The sequence below is a fragment of the Syngnathus acus genome, chromosome 15 (genome assembly GCF_901709675.1).
Source record: "Syngnathus acus chromosome 15, fSynAcu1.2, whole genome shotgun sequence".
NCBI classification, from domain to species: Eukaryota; Metazoa; Chordata; class Actinopteri; order Syngnathiformes; family Syngnathidae; genus Syngnathus; species Syngnathus acus.
Window position 1 is genome coordinate 3,399,235 of NC_051100.1, and position 11,603 is coordinate 3,410,837.

Below are 11,603 nucleotides of genomic sequence, written 5' to 3' on the forward strand. Positions count from 1 at the left end.
ATTAAGACATCCGTGACTAGACATTATGGACAGTGAGGAGGTGGGGCAGGTCACTTATCCATTCGGTTTTTACTGTAAACAAACACAGACCACTTTTGCCCTAATGCTACTTAGCAGCTCTAGGGTTAAACCCACCCACCCCCACCCACCCATCAAGTCGATCTGTGGTTCCGTACCCAAATGTAGGACAGGTCGTAAAGGGTTCCTTTTATAACGTTACAAAAAGAGATACGACATTTGATTCATACAGACATCACGTTAAAGAATTTGTTTTGTATTTGTAGCTGTCGTGTTCATCATCACAGTTTCCCATTTGTTTTACAATCTAGCGAAAACAATTAGCATTTTCCGCTTCGAGTCACAATGTGCTATGCATTTTGTTGTGCACACCTTGGCCACCTGGGGGCAGCATAAGACTCAGTTTTTCAGTACAGTAGTAAAATGGCTTGTCAAAGATGATAAAGAATATATGCTTGCGAGTATTGTTGTTTACCATGATACACAAGGTGATTCGTATCTCGAGCTACCACTGTTATCGGCATGAACCTGTTTGACTTTGTGTGTTCCCCTGTATTTGCTTTTTACAGCAAGTAGAACAATGTGTCTGTTTAAAAAAAGGGGGTCAGAGAGGCAGACAGTTCAGTCTTGCTGAGCAGTAATCTGAAAATACCAGTAATCCCTTATGGAGGGTGAGGCGGTGGCAGTGGTCTAGCGTCGCGAGGAGTGGCCTGGTCTCCGTTTAGCAGACTTGCGTCTGTCCGAGCTAGACACGCAAGCCGGGCCTTACAGCTGCCAGGACTCACACTGGGAGATGAAGCGCTGTAAAGCTCCCCTCGGTCACTCAATGAGAATAATTGCCACTTTTTTTTTTTTTTTTGCTGGGGGGCGGGGGGGGGGGGGGGGTCCCATAGAATGTAGACTTTGAGTGCAGGTCACCGAACTCATTCAAGCAAAGTGTCGGAACAAGTGGCTCCGATGAGTCGGCGCTTAATAAATGTAGAATATATTGTTTACTTTAATAAGCACTATTTTTTCTCTCCCACACACCAACAAATCGGTGATGACTTAAGTAGCAAATGCTGCTCTGAAAAAGCACAAGCTCATTCCCGGGGAATTTTTGTAACAAAGCTGCACTGAAGCTCCTGTAAATACATTACATTAATTTAAAAAAAAAAAAAAGTACACTTGAACGAGCAGCGATAGTACGTGAAGCTTCGCCTACTCTCGAAATTGCTTGTCAAAAATAAGTCAAAATTAATAACGAGTCTATTCATACTGATTTTAGGCTTGACGGCATACAGCGTGATGGAAGATTCCAGAAGAGGTCAGACAGGCAGGCGAGGCTCTTTACGGGGTCGTCGCCAGGGAAAGCAGGGTGGTAAACATCTCAAAATTATACGGAGAAAAGGTCCAATCTATTTCATTTAGATAAACACTCATGTAATTTACATACTGTACATACAATAAAAAGACCTAACCCATAAATAAATTGATAAAAAATAATAATAATTACATATGCCATTAAATAACCAGTTAATTAAATTATGGTACAATTTAACGTAAAATGTACGCACAAACACAACAAATAAAAAACCTGACCCATCTATCCCTTTTAAAAATCAAACGTGGCCTTTGAGCTCAACATTTTGTCCACTATTAATCTAATCTATCACTACACTTAATTTTAGTGGGGGGGGGTCAAACGTAATACAAAGATGTTTCTTAGTCCAGTAAACAACACTGTGATGTAGTGTGGTGATAAAGAGGAAAAACTTGCCTTGTATGGAATAAGGTTTTTGTCCTACAGCATCAATTGAAGTTTGCCTCCTTGTGGTGTACTCGCCACAAGAGGGCAGTATAAAACTCACTGTTCAGTGATGCGTCATTTGGTTCTGGAAAGACAGACCAGATGCAATGATTGGCTGCTGCATCCAGGAAGAACTGCATGCAGCAGCCAATCATAGCGCAGCGCAAGGGGTCCTGCCTAGAACTCTAGTGGGAGTCAAGACTTCTCAAGTCATCGCAGATCATCAGTACAGCACTTAAAAATATATAAAAATCACCACAACATAGATACTTGTTGACATTGACGGTAAAATTCAATTTAGCTATTAACCAATTTTCTTACAGTTCACAATGGGACAATGTTTAAAATACTTTGGGATTTTTTTTCTATTTTTAGTTGCTAAATTGTTTTGACTTTTTAATTAAGTTTCTAAAGGTTTGTAACTTAGTAGTTTTTTTTAAATGAATTATTTGTTTTGGTTTGGTCATTATTAGTTTTAGTATTTTTCCCCTTTTTCCTTTTAAAATTCTTAAAAGCTCATGTTGGTATTGAAAAAGACAAAAGCGAATGACACTTTCATTATAATTATAGTTAACATTAGAATATGTAGTTTCTTTCTATTTTAGTTATTTCATATAATTCGTAACTCTGAACATGATTTTTTTTTTTTTTTTTTTACACAATTTGCCCAAATAATCCAAGCACAATATAATGATAGTTTTTCTTTTTTTACCTGAACTGTGGTCGAGGTTATATTCACCAAGCAGTTGTAGACAAAATGCTCCTCAGGGTTGACTCGGTTGAACCATCAGCCGGTCGCTCGGTGAGGCTGGCCGGACATCTTTGCTTAACGGCCGGTCATTGTCGTCCCAAAAAGAGACAGACGAGAGTAACAAATACGCCAACACGCACATGTCGAAACAGACGAATGCTCGGCGGGCGTGTTTCACCAGCGTGGGTTCGAATAAACTAGTTCAGAAGACTTGTTTACGAGTTTAACTCACCTGTTTGCTGTTAGCTCATTTGACTGGAGCGGAAATGGCGTAGTTGCCAGGCAACCGTGGTTATTATTGGATGGAATAAAAGTCAAGGTACCAGGTCAAAAATGCTTTTCATTATTTTTCATATATTTTATAAATGAATGAGGTAGTCAAGTGGTTCTGAAATGTTTTAGTCCTACACATAATTGACAAGTCACCTTGAAATGTTTTTTAAAACAATCCCATTGTCTGAACTTTAAACAATTTTGAATTCAATTCATTTTAGGCACAAGAAGCAAGCCAAAAACATTAACATTTTTTTTTTTTATTCAAAAGTCAACTATAACCCACACTAAACTTTTACAAAAGCTTTTTTCAAGTCATTTTAGTGTTACAAGCAATTTTTGTTTTTCAATGGACGATTACCAGAGACTGATGTGAATGTTCCAAGGGTCTGTCACCTTATTTGGTACAATTGTTGAGCTGCCATTCTGCATGCTCACAAAGAAGGGAAAATGAAAAATAATAATACAAAGGGCTAAATCTACATCATGAAAATTAATCATTTCTTTCACTGCTCATTAAAAGCAGAAAATTAAAACAATTCCTTGGGCAATAGAGGAATGTATCACAGGTTCATTTTTTTTTTTATGTCATGAACACATGGAAGAATTATGTGGCTTTGTTTAAACATGATACCGTGGTAAATCACGGGGGGAGAAAAATATGACGGAACGTAAAATAGTCCTGGGAGCGCTGATTAGAAGTGACAAATACCAAGTATGGCACATAACATACAATACAGAATAGCTTATTACACTATCAAATTGTCACCATAGGAAAATTCCTACATGAGGTACCAAATAAGATGTTCCAGAAAATATTTAATTCAGTAAAATTCAGTTCATAAAAAAAAAAGAGCATCATGCCTCCTTTTAGTTTAACTTAAACACACCGTAATAACAATTTTGATGCAAAACAACGTGAGCACGTCCAGGAACTGATTATTGTGGATGAGGGGGAAATATTACTCCTCGTTGAAATTACCTTGCTTTGCAATTAAAGAAAAAAAAAATGAGAATAATGATAGCAAGCATACGCAGCAGCAGTGAGACGTTGACAAGATATCGTTAGCCTAACAACATAATTGCCCAAGTCATTTTTAACTTGCTGTCATAATATCGATGAAAAAATAAATGTGCTTACTAAAATGACAGTCGATTCTCAGTCATCCAGGTCATTGTTGTCATTTTTCGCGGGGAATTAAACGTTTAGGTTAACGATATATTGAGAGCAGCACACCTCGAGCTCTGAGTTCATTAGAGAAGCTGTCGCCTCCTCCTCCTCCAAAAAGTTATTCTCTGTGGCTGAAGAGCGCCGTGAGCCCGGTCGCCTCGTCACTGCACAGCAAATCCCTGTCTGGCTTCGCCTTCTTATAGAGAGATGGAAGATTCCGGATGTGGACTTCTTTCCTGAACTGCTGGCACAGAGCTTTCTGTTGGTGAGGGAAAAGAGAGAAGCCTATTAAACGAGTAGTTATTTTTTTCTCTCGCTCTCTCTCTCTCTCTCTCTCTCTCTCTGAGGAAAATGCAAGCAGGGTTGGGACCCAAAATATTTCTAGTTAACTCATTCACTGCCTGGACATTTAATTTGGATTTGTCAACTGGAAGACAACTGACGACAATTTGTCAACTGTGTATATGGTACCAGTGAAGCAACATCGCCACCTAAAGGCCGAATGTGTCATTACCCCAACGGTCCCAGCGATGAGTCTCTTGAACTTTTCTTTCCTCTTCTTCTCGCTGAGCTTCTGCGCAGTGGGCTCCAGCAGCCCGCGATCGTACATGTCCAGGGACTCAATATTGATATTGGGGATCTGGGTCATCACCGTCCTCAGATCTGTGTAACGACCGCGCTGAGGAAGGACAAACGGGTTACACGCATATGCTTGGCCACAATGAGATTGAAATTTAAATACATTTTTTGAAGAAAGTGAGATTACCAGGTTTTCGTAGAGTTGCATGGCCAGCAGAGAGAGGCTGACGCTGCACACCTCGTGCTGCCCGTGTGTCTGGAGGCCTTTGAGGACACTGACGAAGAACCAAGAGACCGCCTCAGGAAGAAGGTTACATCCAACCACCTGCACACAAAAGAAAGCAGCTCGTCATCGCTTCCAAGGTCATCAATTATTCAAAGGTTGTCCAACCGGCCGCAGAAGGGTCCAGCAGATGATGGAAGCCGTGCGGTGGCAGTACGTGGCGTCCTTCCATGACAGCGAGGTGAAGGAAAAGGACAACAGGGTCATGTAGATGTTCTGCGTAAAGAGGTGGGGGGGTGTTAGCGAAAAACTTGAAGTGACTGAGTTGTGCGAAGGGTCTGACAAGTTCTGACCTCATCCTTCATGAGGCTTTTCCCCAGCTCAGTGAGCTCATTCGTGACCGCGGCAGTAGATGATGCCTGCGGAGCATCCATCATCATGTCCTCCTCTGCAAAAGGAACGGAAAAAAAAAAGCATTAGAACGTTCTTCGCCTTTACTTGTTGTGCGCTCTGAAGAAAGAAATCATTTTTAAAAGAGCCAATCGACCGGGCAGCCAAATAATCGGTCAGGTATCATTTTTTTATAAATGGTATATCGATATTTTTCTCAGGCCAGATGTGATTCTCACCTTCTATTTCCTCCTGTTTGACAGCAGTTTCGGGACATTTCCTTGAAATGCAGCATGCAGCTGCAAATGAAAAAAAAAAATAGTGACTCATTGCCTTCCCGATTTTTTTAAAATGTAAAACAAACAAAATGGAGGTAGTGAGTAGAGAAGCGTACTGATGAAATCCAGTATGTCCCTGGTGAGAAGACGCACCAGCTGCTCCTCCAACATCTCCTCTGTCACTTGACTCTCCTGACTCACTACCACCTCCTCTTCCTCCTCACCACTGTGAAAATTAATTAAAAAAAAAAATTCATGAATTTGACAGAAGACATTTTGACACTCCGAATACAAACGTTAAAACGCAGTGACATGAAATATTCAGTCCAGGCTTACTTGACAGAAGCCCTCTGGAGAATGACTTGCCACTTCACGTTTAATCGCTGCAGGAATTAAAAAAAAAAAAAAAGGTCAGGCGAGTGACCAACTGCCCCGATCGTGTACTTTTATCGTCAAATAGCAAACCTGCAGAACGTAGTTGAAGAGCGGGCCGAGCAGGGGGCAGAGGAGACTGTCGTTGTATTTGGCTGGACACGACACCACCATATGCTTTAGAAAAAAGCGTAAGAGCTGTTAAGGAAGCATAGTCGTCACCAAAAAAAAAAAAAACACACACATTAAAATGCATATTATTATGACATTTGATGCACGGCCATTCGTTTCTCGTGCTTTGCCGCCATCACAAACAATATTAAATCATTTTGTTGAGTTGCCGCCAATCAATTCAAATGATCTTTGCATTATTCAATTTTGAAGCACACGGCAAAACAGAAGAGGATATGAATGATGGGTCGAAGTCTGTAGTCCGGCACGTGGTCGAGGGAGAAGAAAACCGAAGCGGAGATTTCTTCGGCCAGCCTGTCGATGTCGAAGAACTCCTGCTGCAGTGAGACGCCGGCGTTTCCCAGGATTTGGAAACTGCAAAAGACAATAACGGTAAAAGGAGGACAGAAATCGAGGAGGCCGCGGGGAAAAGGCTTTTGCTTACCAGTTGTCGTACAGCTGGGTGAGAAAGAACTGCATGCGCTCCAGGTTGGTTTTGAATGCCGGCGTGTCGTACAAATCCAGAACGCTTTGAGACAGACCTGGAGAACCGAGATGTCACTTGAACCAAGTCGTGTACGTGAGACGGTGATGTCGAGAAGCCTCACCGAGAACCACATTCTTCTCTCCTTCCGTCAGGTCGAACACTCCGGTGAAGTTCTCGCTCAGGTGAGCTCTGTTCTCCGGCGCAAACAAACTGTTTAAAGTTCTGCAGACAGAGGGAAGAAAATGGTTACAGTTCTGAATTCAGACGCTTGGCGGTGAATCCCCGACATACTTGATGAGAGCCAGAAGGTTAGGCAGGAAAGCAAAAAACTGGGGGGCGCAGGGGTTTCTGTAGATGGGAGAGCCCGACGGCGAGTGGCCCACGAGGAAGCCTGCGGCCTTGGCGGCTTCCGGGTCGGCGGGACAGCGCGACCGCTTCACCACGGCCAACATGCAACTCAAACAGTAGCCCAGCTGGGAGGAAGTTGGAGGGAAAACATTAGCGATGTCGCTGTCGGTTGGCGATAAATGAGGGACGCTTACCCTCCCCCTGTTGGTACCGACAGGGTCCTCTTCTTGGTGCTGCTCGCTGGCAACCTGGTCGGCTCCGACGAAGGATAAGAACAGGGCGGGAGTGGAAAGCACTCTGGAAGGCAAAGCAGGGTTAACGTCACCAAAGCGGTAGAAAGCAGAAGAGACTCCAAACTCACAGCTTGGTAGCGCTTGAGGTCCAGTCAGCCATCATGGAGGCCAGCAGCTCATCTAAGAAAGCCTTCTGCTTCTCATAATCCTTGAACTCATTACTGATCAGCACCAGAGACTCCACCAGGGCGTATTTCTGCAAAACGGTAAGCGTGGCGTCGCTGGAGAACAGCGTCTTCACGTGGTTGTAAAACATGTCGAAATAAGACTGCGGCAAAGGGAGGAGGAAAAGGAAGACATTTCAAATAAAAAATACTGAGCTCTCCAAATGGTGCACTTCAATTACATTACCAAAATCAACTGTGGGAAATCTCTGCAAATTTTGATGATGGCACAGGACGAGTGCCTCCTCACGTTATTTACACCTCGGGTGCGTGGTGCCTGTGTTGAAGTAAATACTTTGACTCTGCGTGTTGAGCGAAAAGCAATGATTGTAAAAAAAAAAAAAAAAAAGAAAAGAAAAAAACCTAACCCAGTACCTTGACTTCCTGATTTTCTTGAACAGCCTCAAATGTAAGAATTTCAAACAGCTGTGAAGCCAAAGCAGATTGGGGAAGGTTAACATTGTGCAAAAAAAAAAAAAAAAAAAAGCAAACATATGAACTTGATAATACCTTGCAAAGGACCCGAGGCAAGAACTGGAGTCTGTGCTTGACGAAGGGGAAGAGCGCCGACATGTTGCTGATCACGCAGGACATGATGAGAGGATCTTGGGTGTTGTAGCTCAGCACGGCCTGCAGCAGCTCGCCGCCGCCGTCCACGGGCAACTTCTGCGCGACATTTAAATATCGGGAGCTTATATCGAGCCGTCTGCCACCTTGTCGGGTTTACACGCTCCGTTTGTTACCTCGTCCGCGAGGCTATTAAACATCTGAGACAACACGCATTCAACGAACACGGTCACGGCGTCCCACTCCAGCAGTGGCGTGGAGAAAAGCGAGCAGCGCCCGTCGACCAGAGCTGGGGAAAAGTGTGAGAGAAGTCAAAATCAAACGAAAAATCTAATCAAACAAGTCTACGTACGAGCGGCATTGCCCAGCTGGTATTGCAGCGACGTTGCGGCCATCTGAAAAGCCTCCAAGGGAACGAGGCGACTTGCGCACCTCACGTTCTCTCCCAGTTGAGCGCGGAACACTAAAAGGGAGAGAACCACACATTCAAAATGTTCCCTTTTATAAGAGAGGGAGGCAATTGCTCATATTTCAAGAGTAGAATCGCTTACAGCTAAAGAAATATCTGAAATCTTCGTCACTGTCAAAGTCCACACGGGAATACTGACAACTCGGGTGATCGTTCCTGGTAGGGAAACCCATCTGAACAGAGAGAAGAAAAAAAAAAAAGTGAGAATGGACATTGGGTTTGACTCCGAAGCAATGACAACACGCAGACCTTGAGGAGGTTGCTAATGGCCGTCCTGAGGAACTTGAGGGCCACTTCCACAACAACGGGCTGCTGGGAGAGCGTCTCGTGTTTGAACATGGACGTCCACGTAGCCATGGTGGACGACCTCAGAAACTGTTTGGTAAAACATGAAACGATGTGGAGACCTTTACGTGACAAATGTAACAGCATTTCCTCTTACCAAGCTGGAATGTATCGTGAAAGACAACAAGGCTTCCAAGTACTTGCTGAGGTTTACAGGAACGTTCACTTTGACATCAGAACCCTGCGGAGGTATTTTACATGTTATTTACGTGGCTCGGGTTCGTTCACGACACATGAAGAGGACTCGCATACGCACCACCAGTGAGATGAGCTGGGTTCCCAGTGCACACAGCACCTGACACAGTCTCTTGAGGAACACGTAGTGCCGCTCCATCATCTCAATTGGTCTACAAGACATCAACGTAGTCAATATCCACGTAGCATTGGAAAGACACATTTAATATATATATATAAGTCACAAAGTGGCCCAGGATCATTCGTAACATCCACTCACTGCGTTTTAGAGGAGGCTGAGCAATCTGCTGACCTGGATGCAAACAAAGCAGGTTAAAAAAAAAAAAGGCCAGCAAATATGAACTCATTCACTGCCATTGACAAATATAGACGTCAAGTTACTGCGCTGGCAGGGAATGAGGTAAAGACGACGACAATCAAACTCACTGGGCTGCAGAAAGCATATAATTGATGGCGACGTCATCAAAGAGCAGCATAAACGGTTTCCTTTCCTCCAGCTTGCCCTGCCGATCAACAAGTTAAGAGATGTTGAAAATCCCGTAACTGTACCTAACAGGTCGCCGTCGCGCGGAACCTTGCGGCTGATGGCGATCAGGAGGCACTCGGCCGCCTCCAGCTGAAGGTCCGGCTCGCTCAGCAGCAGACACAAGCTCTCCAGCAGACGACAATTGCCCGATGTGATGTATACCAGAGACACCCAGTCGATGTAGCCGGCCAGCGTGTTCAGGGTCGCCACGGCCACTTTGCAGTGAGCCCTGGCCTGACATTGTAACACAACATTGGTTATTGTTACTTTAAACATGGAGAATTACACATTTTTCAGAACTTGAGAGTCAGCTAGCTGAATGCTATGACAAAATGCAAAAGTCCATTAAAAGGCTAACAAAATTAGCAATGCTCAATACAATGGCATATTTTATTTTATTTTTTTAAATTGTTTTTTTTAGCATTTGCATTATTTTAATGGGGAAAGATGATTTGAGATCGGAGACATTACAAAAAGCCACTCACCTTTATTTCATGTTGTGGCGACCCTTTCTAAAAAACAAAAACAAATGACGCAGACATTTTCATTACATTGATGCAGCTTTTCCGTGTTTAAAAAGCTTTTCTTACTCAGCATTTTAATTTACCATTTTTTGGTACTCTTCGATGTTTTGGTGTAGAATGCTCATGAGGAAGCTGAAGATGCTGTCCATGTTTCGCGAGAGCGTCTGCTGGATGTCTCGGCGGCGCTGGTTAGGCAGCGTCTGGAAGGTGATCACATCCTCCGCCAGCCTCAGCAAGATCAGCATCACCAACTCCGTCTGGGCCTCCTGTGTGAATGGTGTTAGTTCAGTGAATTAAAGTATAAACTTAGAGAAGGATGTTTTTTTTTTAACTTGGATCTCAAAAGGTTAACGATTTGTGTACATGCTAGAAGTAAAATGTTGATGCTTTATGATCATTTTGTTTCTCAAGTTCTTTGCCGCCATCTTGCGGTACTGATACGAAACTATACACACCCCTTCGCTCGAAAGAGTTTCCATCTCCTTAAGCATATTCGGCCAATTTTGCGGCCATTCCCTCTTGATCATTTCCACCACCACACGAGAGAGAACATCCTTGATGTAGGTTTCCTCCTCCAGGATCGAATGTGTACCCTGGGTGCAAGCAGGAGTAAGATCAACGCCGAGCAGTTACATGAATAAAAGTACACCAAAAGAATCCTACTCACGTTTGACAACAGTTGCATGGTGCAGTCTTTGACCTGGATTTTCTCTGGTTGTTGCATATCGTTCCATCGGAACCTAAGAGGGGAAAAAGATGCTTATTTCATTCTCATTCAAATCCGACATCTCAAAGTTAATTATAACACTCACTTGATGACATGTTCAAAAACTTGCAACCCAAAATGCCTGATTACAGCAGGCTGGGCTTTATCGGCTAGACGTAAGGCGCATGGGACACACAGTTGACTTTTGTCTTTAAACTCCTCGAAAAACTGTCAAAATGAAAAAGACAATGTCATGTCATTCATTGCAAGACATATCAAAGTAAACACTTAGGTATGTGTATATATTTACAACTGAATAGCATAAACCAAAGAATGACAACTCAATTTAGATGATATATTTTGTGAAAAATAAAACTAGGCACCATCTATGGAATGAATGGTCTTTTGAATGGTCCACGTGATGCTAGCGTTTGAATGAACGTAGTGGACGATGTTAGCATGATAGGCTAACTTTCAAAACATCTGGGAAAGAATTTCCCGTATATATAGTACAAAAGAACACTGAAGAGGACAACGCTAAAGTTGAGAAACTGTTTGACCTCCTAACAACACAAGAGCTTTGATCACGCTTTCGTTCTCAAATCATTGGCACATTTAGCCGCCAGCTAACAACCAAGCTAATAACCAAAAAAGATGCTACCTTAAGGGCCTCCAGACGGTATATTTGACTCGATTCCGCATCCATGGTTACGTTCACAGCCTTAATAAGCTGTTCACACATGGCAGCTATATGGTCATCCATGGTCGACGTAGCACTGAGTTAATGTTTACAAGCAGTAAACCACCTGCTACACCGTTAGACGACTTAACTAAAAATGCAACGTGCGATAAATGTAACAACCTTTCTCTTGCCGTAGAAGGACGTTTCTGGGAGTTGTAGTTTTATTCGAAATGACACGTTGTCGCACCCAGTTTGGTTTCTCGTCGGATGTAAATAATTTAG

The 11,603-nt window shown here is 43.0% G+C and overlaps 1 protein-coding gene across 1 annotated transcript; it reads right to left on the bottom strand.

Annotated features, from left to right (window-relative positions):
• Positions 1-4,015: 4,015 nt before the first annotated feature.
• LOC119135010 (exportin-5) lies at positions 4,016-11,510 on the bottom strand. Its single transcript, XM_037272256.1, has 33 exons — positions 11,301-11,510; positions 10,746-10,867; positions 10,601-10,673; positions 10,389-10,526; positions 10,017-10,199; positions 9,895-9,921; positions 9,458-9,643; positions 9,310-9,386; positions 9,143-9,175; positions 8,945-9,035; positions 8,786-8,869; positions 8,593-8,718; positions 8,426-8,516; positions 8,227-8,337; positions 8,051-8,163; positions 7,818-7,973; positions 7,683-7,733; positions 7,495-7,584; positions 7,212-7,411; positions 7,045-7,147; positions 6,794-6,975; positions 6,624-6,724; positions 6,461-6,557; positions 6,254-6,390; positions 5,938-6,035; positions 5,809-5,855; positions 5,589-5,698; positions 5,434-5,493; positions 5,158-5,252; positions 4,973-5,080; positions 4,769-4,906; positions 4,517-4,681; positions 4,016-4,261 (listed from the first exon to the last, which is right to left on the bottom strand). The coding sequence occupies exons 1-33, from the start codon at positions 11,400-11,402 to the stop codon at positions 4,121-4,123; spliced, it is 3,636 nt and encodes a 1,211-aa protein (XP_037128151.1). The 5' UTR covers positions 11,403-11,510; the 3' UTR covers positions 4,016-4,120.
• Between the last annotated feature and the right edge of the window lie 93 nt (positions 11,511-11,603).